General features: G+C 40.1%; 1 protein-coding gene across 1 annotated transcript in view; it reads left to right on the top strand.

Annotated features, from left to right (window-relative positions):
• Nucleotides 1-269: 269 nt before the first annotated feature.
• The window catches only part of CSNK2A2 (casein kinase 2 alpha 2), a 36505-nt gene continuing 22524 nt past the window's right edge, over nucleotides 270-14250 (top strand). The window contains exons 1-3 of the mRNA XM_058279922.2: nucleotides 270-618; nucleotides 1372-1483; nucleotides 11270-11371. Coding sequence (XP_058135905.1) covers nucleotides 515-618; nucleotides 1372-1483; nucleotides 11270-11371 — 318 coding nt within the window. The 5' untranslated portion in view covers nucleotides 270-514. The remainder of the gene's footprint in view (nucleotides 619-1371; nucleotides 1484-11269; nucleotides 11372-14250) is intronic.

Below are 14250 nucleotides of genomic sequence, written 5' to 3' on the forward strand. Positions count from 1 at the left end.
GGGGGGCGGGACCGGGGCAGGACCGGGGCGGGGCCAGCTCCTCCCGGCGGGTCCCCCCGCGCTGCAGGGGGCGCTGTGAGGCTGAGCAGCCCCGGGCCGGGCGGCGGCCGCTCCTAGTGAGCGCGGCCCCTTTTCCGGGTTTCCTCCTTCTCCTCCTTCTTCCCCGCCGCCGCCGCCGCTGCTGCCCCTTTCCCGGCAGGCGGCTGCCACTGCTGCTGCCACCGCCGCTGCCGCCGCCGCCGCTGAGTCGGGGCCGCGAGCCGAGGCCACCTCTGAGCGCGAGCCCCGCCCGCCCTTCCGCCTCGCCGGTCGCTCCAGGGCCGGCCGGCGCGGCCGGCGCCCCCCGCGCCCCCAACCCGCCCGCCCCCGCGGGCCCGGCCTGGCGCGGCCGCCCGCCGCCGCACTCCTCCTCCTCCTCCGGCGCCCCCCGGCCGCCCGCCTGCCCCGCCCGCCGCCCAGCGCCCCCCGCCGCGCCGCCCTCTGTGCCCCGCGGCGCCCCCCGGTCCCGCCCGCCATGCCCGGCCCGGCCGCGGGCAGCAGGGCCCGGGTCTACGCCGAGGTGAACAGCCTGAGGAGCCGCGAGTACTGGGACTACGAGGCGCACGTCCCGAGCTGGGGGTAAAGCCGTCGCCGCCCCCTGCCCGGCCCTCACGCTCCCCTCGGCGCGAACCGCTCTCGGCCCCCGGCGATCTGTCTCCCGGCCTGCCCCTCTCCTGGGCCGACGCCTTCTCTCGTCTGGGGTGGGAGCCCGAGCCCGAGTCCTCCCTACCTCCCGTTTTCCCCGCACATGTCCTTGGTCCCCTCTTCCCACTTGGTGCACCCCTTTCTTCCCTCACCTCCCTTTCCCCCTGGGAAGAAGTAAAGGGTGCCTTCCGCCTCACACTTTCGGGTTTCTATTGGGGTGGGGAGTAAACAGCTGTCCTTTTGAGCTATTAAAATTCTTTGTCTTTTAGTTTTTCTAAATAAGTCTGGGTGGGAGGAGATTTTTTAAAGACGTTCAGATTCGCCAAGCCGGCACTGTCTACTTGCGTTCAGGGTGTGAAAGCTGAGGCAGGTGCTCTGGAGCCGGGGATGGAGGGGTACCCTGTGGGCCTCCAGGATGGATGCTTAGCTCTCATTTTAGATTGGCTTAGAGTGTTGCCTTCCTAGCTCATCTCCCCAAGTTGGGAGGAATCAATTAGGTTAGGAGCTCTGCAGAGTAAAGGGAGCCAACTTTATGTTGTGGATTTCATTTAGGGAATGAGTTGTGGTGCCATGTACAGATAGGTCCAAGTGCTTGATTAATGGAAGCATCTGCATGGAATGTATAGTGGGCATAAACTTGGATAATCCCAAATCCTGGCATTTATGTCTCTCTCTTGCTTTTCACAGTAATCAGGATGATTACCAACTGGTTCGAAAGCTTGGTCGGGGAAAGTATAGTGAAGTATTTGAGGCCATTAACATCACCAACAACGAGAGAGTGGTTGTAAAAATTCTGAAGGTGAGTGTCCTATGAATGGCATTTAATTTTTTTTTTTTTACACAGGCCAAAAGGATAGTTATTTCAACCGCAGTGCTAGCTCTCATTTTACTACCATCTTCTGTCTGATGTCCCTCCACTACTCCTGCCTTCTCATTTCCAGGAAAGTAAGCAGAACAGCCTCAGATCTTAAGCATGTTAGCTGAGGAAAATCCTTGTTCCCAAATTTAAATTATAGGCTTGCAAAGCAAAAATTCCAGTGGGACTCTGTTACAAAATAAATAGATATTCAGAGGAAAGAAAAGCCTTTCATAAAGATCTCATCAATCCATGTGTTGAATATTGTTTTTTTGTTACTCTTGGTGCTTTAAGTTATTCCAGAAGGAAAGTTTGAAAAATATCAGAACTCCTTCAAAGATAAGTTTGAAGCCCAAGTGCAGGAAAACACCTCAGTGGATTATCACTTATTCCTTCCTGCTTGGTGATAAAGTTTCAGGTGGAATGGAAATAGTGAGCCAGTACTGCTGGGAATGTTCATTGTTGCTTGTTAGCTAGTAAAAGTGAAATTTGGAGCAGAAGAGTACACTTGTAATTACCAAAATAATAATTGGAACAAAACAATCTTAATATCTGGTTTAGTGACCTAAGTTTGGTAATGATATGGCTTTTGTAATCACTTGAATGAAGACATAATCTTAATGAAAATGAAGAGTTAACTAAATTTTCCTTCAAGCAACTGATATTTTAGAGTATACTAAAAAGTAACTCTTGGAGCCTGAGATGGGTCCTCATTTGGTCAGGTCATTTAATGTGTGTGCATGTCATTCAGAGAAACATTCAGGAGGCTAAGGAAGCACTTTACATATACACAATGTGGCCATTTTGCGGAGGTTTTGTGGAATAAGAATGTGGGATTAAAAGGCTGTTTTTTTGTTCCTTTAGGGTAGTGTTAGGGCAGCTGTATAGGTGGTCCTTTTTAACGCGTGGGGTCAGGCTTCTGCTGTCTGGAAATTACCTTTCATAAATATCATTGGCTCTATCTCTCAGGACCATCCTAGCCTAGTGATGAAGGAGCACAATTGCAGTAGAGCAAAATAGGCAGTTATGTGCACTGGGAACAAGAAGGTGAGGAATTGATGTTAAAGGTGTGGACTGTGCTTTTCCCCAAATTTGAGTTGCGTCTGTGAAGTCACATGGTCCTTTTTTTTTTCCAAGCACAAATATTTAAGTGAATGTTCTCTTCAGACCCGTCACCTGGGGAAGCCATACAATTATTCTTTTATGTACATAAATAAACATGTTTTTAGTATAAAATGCTTCAAATCTTTCTAGGAAGGCAATAAGACATAAGTTGATGTTAGGAATATCTACATTCCACTATTGTACATTCAGAAAAATGAACTGCAGGCTAAAGCAATTCCAGAAAAATGTCTAAACTTTTGTGGAATGGCAATATTTTTTAGAATAAGTGCAGTCTCCAATCTCTTGTAAATGCCTCCTTTGAAAGGAACAGCATTCAGGTTATATATAAAAATACCAGTATATTCATTTAGGAAAGTATCGCTTTTTTTTTTTTATTCATCCTAAAGAACTTTATAGGGTCAGTTGCTAGATCTCCCTTGATCTAAAAATTCTTGGGATATGGTTAGGGAACCCACAATGGAAGCCATAGGTATTGGTTATTTTTACGAATGGGAAATCTAAGCACAAAGAAACTTAGCTAACATCATTATGTTGAAATGATCTTTACTGGAACTCCTGTTTCCTATCTCTTCCTATGTCTTACTGCTCACTTCGTCATTGAGTTGTAGGATCTTAATGTGGTGCAGTGTTCATGAGCTCTTTTCAGGGTATAGCCTGAACTACCTTGTTTCCACTGGTGAAAACTACACTTTGCATTTTCAAAACCATGTGGCAATTCTATCCAGATTTTGTTTATTAATGGTATCGTGTGGTTTTGTTGTTGCTCTGACAGACTGAATCAAAGTAGATTAAACATATTTTTGCACAAGAATAGGGTCTTTATCCAAAGCTGTGCTCCTCTAGTCAAATAAATTGGTGATGGCTTATATCTATAGTATTATGGTATTTGTTAGGAAATTAAGTCCTTAACAGCTCATAATTTGGAGGAATCTATAGAAAGCTTCCTCTTCATATAGGCCTACTATATTTCAATTCAGAAAGGAACTTAATCTATTAATGTGCACATATTGAGAGATAGAGGTAGTATTCCTAGAGGACAGGGCTGTCTTAGTTGATAACATCTCCAATGAGTCCTTTCCAATATGTGAGTGTGGTTGGATGATGAGTGAATTTATCATATTATTTAATTTACTTCAACAGATTTCCAAGATATTTTATTGATCGAAACATATTGGGGGAAGCTGCTGTGGCTCAGTCAGTTGGGCTCCCGTCTACCATATGGGAAGCCCTGGGTTCATGTCCCAGGTCCTCCTTGTGAAGGGAGGCCCACCTGCACACTGCAGAGAGCCGACTCAGCAGGGTGACGCAACAAAAAAGGGAGACAAGCAAAAACAGAAGAGTGCGCAGCGAATGGACAGAGAGAGTAGACAGCAAGCAAGCCACAAGGGGGAAGGGGAAATTAAATAAATACAGTCACAGAAGAATGCACAGCAAATGGACACAGAGCAGACAGCATGCAAAAAACCACAAGGGGGGGATTGAAAAAAAACATTGGGGCTTATATTAGTTCCCCTAGGACTGCTGTAACAAAGTGCCACAAACCGGGTAGTGAAAAACAACAGAAATTGATAGTCTCCCAGTTCTGGAGTCTAGAAGTCTAAAATGATTATCAGCAGGGTCATATTCCTTCTGAAACTTATAGGGGAGGATCCTTCCTTGCCTCTTCTAGCTTCTGGTATTTGCTGGCAATCCTAAAGTTGGAGCTACAGCACTTTAATCTCTGCCTCAGTGATTGCATGGTGTTCTCCTCTGTGTCTGTCCTCATGTCCAGTTTTCCCTCCTATTGGCTCAGGGCCTACCCTCATCTGGTTTGGCCTTTTAACTAATCACATATTCAAAGACTCCGTTTCCAAATAAGGTACATTCACAGACTAGGGGGTTACAATTTAACCTGTAATAGGGCTGTTAGGGGGTTATAGGAATTTAGAAATTGATGAGCAGGATTTTATTGACAATATCCTCAAGTGAAATTTGGAGGCTAAAATCATTTAAAAAAACAAAAAACAACATTCCAATTAATAGGGAGGTGTGTCTTTGACAAAATGTTTTGAGGGATAAAAGAAAGAAAAACGGTGAAGATTTACAGAGTGGGCCAGAAAACCATTTTAGTGCCTAAAGTTTCATCTCTTGGTCCTGAAAAAAATCAGTTCTTCAGTAGTACCTCTTACAAAGGTGTACACAAAAATAAATGCATTTGCCTGTTTTTTGACAACTTTTAGCACTTTGTGGGCACTGCCTGTGTATGGGTTTCAGCTTTTCTGGGGGTCCCTGAGATCCTGCACATTAAACTGCTGTTTGCTGAATAGGATTTAATAGCAAAAAAATCAGTACAGTGTTGTAAGCCACTGCTACAGTGACTTGGAAATTTCCATACATGCCTGTACATAGCCTTTCTTTATTAACAGCTTGGCTGTGTATTTTGTTTTCTAAAACTAAGTCTCAAGTATAAACAAAGAATGATGGTATTACAGTTTGTTTTTTAAAATTCATTTGTTGTAAACTTTAAAAAAAAAAATTTGCGTTGCCAGGAGGTGTTGCTAAAAGAAAGATGAGATGAATATCGATGGTAGATCCTTGTTAGTAACTTCATAGTGAGCTGGTAACTGGTTAGGTTACATCAAAATGGTGTTTTCTCCATGCCAGTGTAGTGCTTTCTCCTTTCGTTTTTACTGTGTTGGTGGGTAGGTCTTTTTACCTCCTTTCCTTTACCAGGCTTGTGTATTAAGGCATCTTCTTGAAGCAGGACATTAATGTAATTATCTAAATCATTTGTGAGCTCTATAGTTTTCACAAATGTTTTCATAATAGCATAAAAGTCATTCCAACAGTTATTAACCAGAGTATTGCTAACATTAAAAATAATTGAAATTATAACAATTTTAAGTGTACTAGTCAGTGGTGTTCCTAATATTATGATTGTAGGATCGGAGATTGGTTAACCTACTTGAACCAAATCTCAGAACCTGGAGAGCTTAGACACTGTTAGAGCACAATCCTTTTTTCCAGATGATCCAAGACCCAGAGAAAGGATGCAGTTTGCTTAGGGTCACTTGTTTTGGAGGCTGGAGACCTAGTACCTTTGCCTGACATGGAGTCTTGGTAAATGTGAGGAGCAAATTGCTGTGTATTTGACTTCTTGATGAATGTACTATATTGGAAAGATTAAGGTATACTCACTAAAAATCAAATGAAGTTTTTCTTTCTAATAATTTGGAAGTTTTCTTCTGAAAGGGAATATTTGACTTTAGAGCGTTACCAGTTGAAGTGTGAAATGAATGAATGCCCAGTAAGCTACAGGAATGCAGACAGAGGTTTTCTGTGATTTGTATGTACAGCAACATGTTTACACATATGTGAAATATTACTTTATTCTCTTGATTTAAAGCCTCAGTAACCAGTGTTTTTATACTTTTATAACTTACATAGTTCCCCTGAGTCTCATCATGACTACTCTACAGATTTTTGGGCCAACAGTTTCATCCCATTAATATATATTAAAGTTTATGAGAGAGGACCATGTGTGAAAAGTATGTCTTAGTAGAGTATCCATTTTCATATGTAGAGTATGCTCCATATAGTTTTTCGGTCCTAATTTCAGGATCTGTGATCTCATAATCTGAGTGACATAGTGTAAGTACTGTAAATAGAGGGCAGAAGACTTCAGTTCTGGAACCAGCTTCTGCATTTGTACCCATTTTCTCATCTGTAAAATGGGTATGCCTTTCCTGTTTAGCACACAGCGATGTTGGGAGAATCGAATGAGATGTAGATGGATGGATGGAGAAATTAGTGAATGATAATGTTTTAGTAATCTAAAAAGCGTTTATTCTTCCCTGAGAGAGTATGGGTTGAGGAAGTGGACTGCCTAGATTCAGGTGTCACCTCCAACACTTAGAAGTTGTTAACTTGGGCAGCTGTTTAAACTCTCTATGCCTCAATGTTCTCAGGTAAAATGGCATTAATAGTACTTATCTCAGAAGATTAAATGTGCTTTAAAACAGTGCCTGGCACTTAGAAAGCAATGAAATATAGTTACAATTATATCGTTACAACTGGGCAAAGAAAATTATTTTAGAGGGTAGAACCAGTGCTAGAAGGAACTTTAGTGTTCTCTAGATGAGATTCAAAAGGCCTGTTTTATGGCTGGCCTTTTAAAATAAAAATAATTTTTAAATGCTAAAAATAAACAGTTAACCCTCAAGGAGTTTATAATGTAATTGGAAAGATGAGACTTGAAGATTAGGGAAAAGTTCCTCTGAAGAAATACACTACTTGGATATGTTTATATTTAGGTCAGTTGCAGTGGATTTTAGAGATTCCACCAAGGTAATAAAATGAATACCATTATTTATGCTGAATTACTCCATTTATATTCCTGGCAACCATTGTGTATTGTAATTATTTATTACAGGTGATGAAATTAATATTTTAGTGGAATAATTAGTGGTTAGTAGTAGAGTAAATGAACTGCAGAGTTGAAACTTCTTAGCTGTCTTGAATTTATCCATTCATTTTTGCTTGGAAAGATATTTAAATTGGACTTTGCCTGTTGATAGTTGCTGGATTTTATTGAGGTCTTAATTCTTTTTTTTTAAGATTTATTTATTTATTTCTCTTCCCTCCCCCCCCCCCCCCCCCCCGGGTTGTCTGTTCTCTGTGTCTGTTTGCGTATCTTCTTCTTTGTCTGCTTCTGTTGTTGTCTGCGGCACGGGAATTTGTGTTTCTTTTTGTTGTGTCATCTTTTGTCAGCTCTCCGTGTGTGCAGCGCCATTTCTTTCGCACTGGGCGGCTCTCCTTATGGGGCGCACTCCTTGCACGTGGGGCTCCCCTACGCGGGGGACACCCCTGTGTGGCATGGCACTCCTTGTGCGCATCAGCACTGCGCATGGGCCACCTACACACGGGTCAAGGAGGCCCGGGGTTTGAACTATGGACCTCCCATGTGGTAGACGGATGTCCTAACCACTGGGCCAAGTCCGCCGCCGAGGTCTTAATTCTTAAGCTTGGATAGATGTAAGTTTATGCATTCAGCCACAATGAAGTGACAAGGTTCAAATCATTCTCAAATCCAGCTTGTTTTGTTTTTTAGCCACTTTGAGTAAATAAATCAGACCCATTATTGACTTCATCAACTTTTGCCTTTCCAAGCAGCCCATCATTAACTTTGTTTTTGTTTTTGTTTTTTTTTAAATTTTAAATTTGGTAGATAAAGAAAGAGGAGAGGTACTTTACTCCTGGATTACTTTGAACAGAGTTCTCCTGAATAGCTGGTACCAGTTACTATGTGGGTAGAACCAAAAAGATTTTTTTCTTTTTTCTTTTCATTTTCAGAGCTCATACACAGAAAATTTTAAAGATTTTTTCCCCCCTTAAACATTCTCTTTAGGTGTGTGCCAAAGTTTATTTACTATTGAAACTCGATTCAATACTTTAATTCCCTTCTATTTCTTTAACTTTTTGTCATTTTAATACTAGACTTTGAGTTAAAAATAATGTTTTTGGTTTGGTAAATAGCTAAACTGATTTGGTTAAAAAAATTCTGTCTTTAAAACAGAAATTTTCTACATTGAAATAATGAACCCTGGGTGAGGGAGACTTTTTCTAGCATGCAAGGTAAAAATACGAGATTGCTGTGGAAATGCAAATGTCGTCTTCACTTTGTGTAACTGGTGATGAATACGTGCAGACTCTGGGCAGGAGGGTCAGGGCATCCTTATTTCTATAAAACTTCTAATTTATTTTCCTTATACTGCCAGGTTCCTCCCTTGGGGGGAAACTAAGAGAAGGTAATTTTATAGCTTGTCCTTTTAAGTCTTTTTTTCTCTAATTTCCATTTGTAGAATTAAAATGGTCACTTTCACTCTCTTGGACCGCCTTTGTGGTTTAGCTTCCGGAGCATCTCCCAGATTCGGAGGACTGAGCCAGGCTAAATGAAGTTACTTGCAGCCTGGTCTTAAGTAGAAGATAGTTGTCCATGCCTTGGAGGGGAGTATCCTGGGCTATTGGTTACTTTCCTTTTTTAGAATCTCTTCATCTTTTGTCTACATTATGAAAACTCCAGCTGCTACAGGTCTCTGTTGTGCCTCCTCAGAATTGCTCTGCTGTCAGCAATCTCTAATTTGGGACGTTGTTGGACAGATGACAGTCGAGCAGCAAAATATGCTTCATTTGTTTTATAAGTTACCTTTAGACATGATAAAACGTGTCTTAATCTTAACTGGGTTGTCCAGGAACAATGTGGCTACCTGACCTGTTGCTGAATATTAGGAGAACAAAGCCAAGCTTGAAATGGAGCAGCATCAGAACAGCAACTTATTTAATGGTCACCGCTGTACTGATTCACTTTTAGGAGTAGGCCAAGTTTTTTTGGTATATATAGGCTTCTAGCTGTGTTTTCTCTTTTACTATTTCCTCAGATCCAAAGCTGCTTTCTAGTAGAGGGTGACAGCTCTAGAATTTTCTTACATTGAAAGGCACTGAATTAGTGTGATAGCATTGGCTGAATTTATAGATATAAGATGATCAACTTTTACTTTTCTTTTACTTTTTTGACATATTTTCAGATTTAGAAAAATCTTTCACCCAGATTCCCCAGATGTTAGTATTTGCTTTTTCTCTCTCTCTTTCCTTTATACTGTACATACATGTGCATGTAATTTTTCCCCCCAAAATGCTTGAGAGTGAATTGCGGTCATCCCTAAATGTGTGAGTGTGTACCTCCTAAAACCAAGGACAAGTTCTTATATAACCACAGTGCCATGATCAAAATCAGGAAATTATAGTTGATACAATGCTATTATCTAATCTCCAGGCCCCGTTCACATTTACCAATTGTTATAATATTCTTTCTAGCAAAAGAAAATCCCAGGTCATGTGTTACATTTAGTTGTCATATCTTTTTACTTTGGAACGGTTTCTTAGTCTGTGTGTTTCATGACATTGACATTTTTTAAGCTTACAAGCCAGATTTTTTTTTGTTTTTTTTTTAAGCTGGTTATTTTGTGGTATTATGTGGGGTCCCCAGCTGTTCTTTTTTTTTTTTTTTTAAATCAAGTTGTACAGTACTTCATTTTCCCAAAATATTGAACTCCCTGTTTAGGAAGAAGGGAAGACAGAGTGAGGTGAGGTTCCTAAGTAGAATTGTGGAAGAGAGACAGCAGCTGGATTTCCCTACTGGGAACTGTGACAAAGTGGAGAGTGGGCATGATCACAGCAGATGGCTTGGAGGACTGTGGCTAGATTACAGTCTCTCAGTTGAACACTCTATTGTAGGTGATTCATGTGGCTCTGTGTTTCATATTCTTCTCTGTTTTGCTATGTGTTAGAAGCCATATCTTAGTGACTAACAAATGATGAAGGTTTTTCTGGCATGTTTATGTGGTATATCTCCCCTCACATCACCACCAGCATATGCACAGCACACACACACAGACACACGCACAGGGTTTAAAAATTTTTAAATCCTGTTTGTTGTTTCATGGCAAACCAGTTGGCTTCTCTTTGCCTTTGTTACTGTAGCAGTGTCTTAATAATGGAATTCTCCTCTTCCATTGTTATATTTCTTCTACTAACCACCCTTGGGAAATGAAAGCACAATGGGTAGATTGGGGCCTGTGAAATTAGACTGCCCAGATTTGAATCCTGCCCCCACTCCTTACTATCTCCTAGCTCTGTGACCTTGCTGAGTCTATTCCTTAGGGATTTTGTGAAGATTAAGTATGATGATATAAAGTAAGCCCAGCTGTTACTGTTACTAAAACTTTGAAAAAAATAAAGCTAGCATTTATTGAACACTATGTGCTAGTCACTGTTATAAGTGCTTTATAAAATGTACTCGATTGTGATCTGCTCTTTTTCTTCTTCAAACTCTTCCACCCATTCAAGACAAGAAATAACACACATCGTGCTAGTGTTTCTAATTAAATTCTTTAATTTACTATTGAGCAGATCAAAAGGTTAGCAGATAGAATCACTGCTCTATCTGAGATCAGTCTCCTTTGCTGATCCACCATCTCTTCCTTTAGGAAAGGATCCATGGAGAAATTTTACTGTCTTTGTGCTGATTTCAAATTCTAGATATTAAAGAAATAGGAGAGCAATGGAAATGGGAACCAGCAGCTGGGAAACAAGTTTGTAACTTGATGTCAGTGAACTGGTCTTTGCTCTTAGAAGACAAAATTATTTGTACCATATTGGAAAAGCAGGTGTCTCACCATTTTGTTCCAGTTTTTCCATTTATGAATGCATGATATACAGCTGTTCAGGGCTATAACGTTTTCTACTTGGCAGTTATCTAGTATGCAAACTTCTTATTTTTAAAGTGTGACATGGATCTTCAGAATCTTTAAGTACCCTAAATGTAACTACTTAAAGATCTGACATGTAAGCTGTATGAGTTTATAAATGATTTAATTTAATGTTAAAGGTTATTATGGCCAGCTCATTGTGTCTCAATTTTTTTCCCTTCTAATTTATATATTCTCTTTAACATAATCTGGTACAATAAAGCACAGTCCATTCAATTGGCTAACGGTGTTTTTAAAAAGTTTTACTTATACTAACTTCAAAAGGAGTCTTACTTCTGATTACTTTTGTGTATTTAAGCCAGTGAAGAAAAAGAAGATAAAACGAGAGGTTAAGATTCTGGAGAACCTTCGTGGTGGAACAAATATCATTAAGCTGATTGACACTGTAAAGGATCCTGTGGTAGGTGCCTGATGGTTGGGGAGTGTTCTAGCGGACTAGTGTGTGTGTAACAGAATTGCAAAATAATGAGACTAGTGTGTGTGTAACAGAATTGCAAAATAATGAGAACTATCGTTACATGGTGGAGTGGTTGTGTTTGTCTTTGCTACTGAATAGTTTTGAAAGCCAAAAAAAAGGTCATGGTAACCCAATGATAAAATAGCCACCTGTACTGGTCAGGGTTCTCTAGGGAAACTGAATCAACAGGAGATATCTGTCAATGGTATGAGATTTTATAAGAATCTCTCGGGTGACCTGGGGATATACAAGTCCAGGTTCTGCAGGCAGGTTGCAAACCAGGGGTTCTGATGAAAGTCCAGTGAAGTCCTTGATGAGTTTCTGGGAGACATTGTATGTCCTAAGATGAGCTGGGAAATTCTCTCAGTGTTGAAATCACTTCCTCTTTTAAGGCATTCAGCTGATTGGATAAAGCATCACTTATTGCTGATGGCAATCTCCCTCGTTGATTATAGACGTAATCAGCCATCTATGCAGTAAACTCACCGATGACTAAAGTCCATAAATGTCCTTGTATTACATTTAGCCCAGTGCTTGCTTGACCAAACAACTGGGCACAATTACCTGGCTGAGTTGACACATTAGCCTAACCATCACACCACAGAGCTTTTAGGGAAGCTAAAAGTATATGGAGAAACATCCCTGTCTCAGGTTTGTTACCTCATTATTTGATTCATCACACAAATGTTGGCTAAATACCTTAGTGTGGACACGACACCTGACACGGGGGGCTGAGCCAGGCATAGCCCTGGCCCTTGAGGAAACAGTCTTACTGTTTCTCATCTCAGTCTTTATTCAGCACCTATCATTAGGGCTCATATTGTATCTGCAGCTAAAACTAAAATAGCCTTGTTAAAATGCTTGATTTTTAGCTATTTTAGCTGTGCTGTTTAGCTTTGTTTTCTCTTCATGGGAAGTAATTTAGCTAGTAAAAATTTTTGGACTAGCTAAGGTTAAAGACTCCCCCAACCTTTGTATCATTCCCTGTCCTGTTTCTCTTTGCTTTCTTTACCTGTTTTTCTCCCATGATAGTTTTTTACTTGTTTTGGAAATAATTATTTGCTTCTGTCTGGTAAAGACATTCTCATAATAATAAAATAGCTAACATGCACTAGGGCTTAAGTGCATGGCAGGTGCTATCCTAAGTGTTTAACAGTACCTTGTCATTTATTTATTTATTTATTTTGTCTTTGAATACAGATTTTAATGGTAACAATTCCTTAAAGCTCAATTAACTTTAGCTATTACAAGTCTTATGCAGATGTCACTATTAGACAATAGTGACTTGCACTGGGTTCCTCATACAAGACAATTCACTTTAAAATGTAATTGACAATCATTTAACAGTTTTGATATGCCAACACAAAACATAGCTAATTGAGTCACCCCCCAAATCACTAACACAGCATGATAAGCATCCTTAGTAACTTCAACTAAGCCATTAAAAAAAAAGTGAGTGCTTCACTACCCCTGAGACCACTAGTTAACTGTGGTTCATACTTTAAAATGTGGGAACTCACTGTAATGTTTTCAGCTTTTTCGTACATAACATTGCAAACTTGCCTGGAAAAGTAGTCGCTTAAAATAAATTTAAGTACCAATTACAGGCCAACTGGAATCCTTATAGGTTGAGAAACTTTATATACTAATATACATTAAAAGAGATGTAGAGCCAAATCAATCTAATATACACTTCAGTCTTATATATGGTGCTAATAATAGGTGGGATGGAGCAGAGAGAGCAAATGTTTTGATTCATTTGAAGGTTTAATTGGAGATGATCTCAAGTCCAGTGTCCGTACATTCAAAACATTGGTTTTCCAGGTGGTACCATGTCATTTAATCCTCACCTCAACCCAGGAGGGTAGGTACCGTTATTGTCCTCATTGTATAGATAAGAAAACTGAAGTTCTGGGTTTGCCCAAGATTACACAATATTGCTGAATGGAGGAATAAGGAATGTTTTTTCCTTTTGAACCCTGAAAAGATTGCGAGGGATTCTAATTGGCATTAGAATTAATATCCGATTAAAATTAAGATCCTGATTAGCCCAGATTAATTTATAAACAACTACAGAACCTTTGAAAATGGTCTGCATTAAAAATGAGTGTTGTGCACGTAAATAAGAGAACCATGTAAAAGTGGGGATTTCAGGAGAATTTTTAAATTGTGAGCCAATATGTAGTGTTTTACCAGGAGCATCTTTGTTTTGCTTTTTTAAATTATTTTTTTAGCAGAACTTAGTGATACTTGTCTTGCTATTTTTGTAGTTTGTTAACTTATTTGTGTGTTTTATGTGGCATGTAAGACAAGTAAATTGAAGTGCATAATAATGAACAAGGAACCTTGTTCCCTAACTTTTAGGGGACAGGCTTCCTCCACAGCCATTAGAGAGATCTGGTAGTCTTGGAACCCTTTCACTTTTGGATTAGTGAAGAATCATTTGATCATGGTGGCTGCCAGGACTCCTGCTTGGGGTCTGAATTGTCCAGGCAGAGACGTCTGTGCATGCACTGTAGCCTATTTTCAAGGTTACTTTCACATGCCAGGTTGAGTAAAACTTACCAGCCATAAAAATTTCCAAAATGATTTTCTTTCTTTCTGTAACCCTTTAAGCCCCAGCTTTTCTTCCCAGTTGGAAGTGTATTACTGTCAGTTTACATGATTTTACCTCACTTAAATAAACCTATTTGAAAATTTAAATTTACACAGGAAAAAGTGAACACAAGTACTTACTGCGTTTAAGACTATAGTGGTTATAAAATACTTGATTATATATGATTTTTCAGGAACAAGTCTACTTTGTAAAGTGAGACATTCTT

Source organism: Dasypus novemcinctus, chromosome 18 (assembly GCF_030445035.2).
Source record: "Dasypus novemcinctus isolate mDasNov1 chromosome 18, mDasNov1.1.hap2, whole genome shotgun sequence".
Taxonomy (NCBI): Eukaryota; Metazoa; Chordata; class Mammalia; order Cingulata; family Dasypodidae; genus Dasypus; species Dasypus novemcinctus.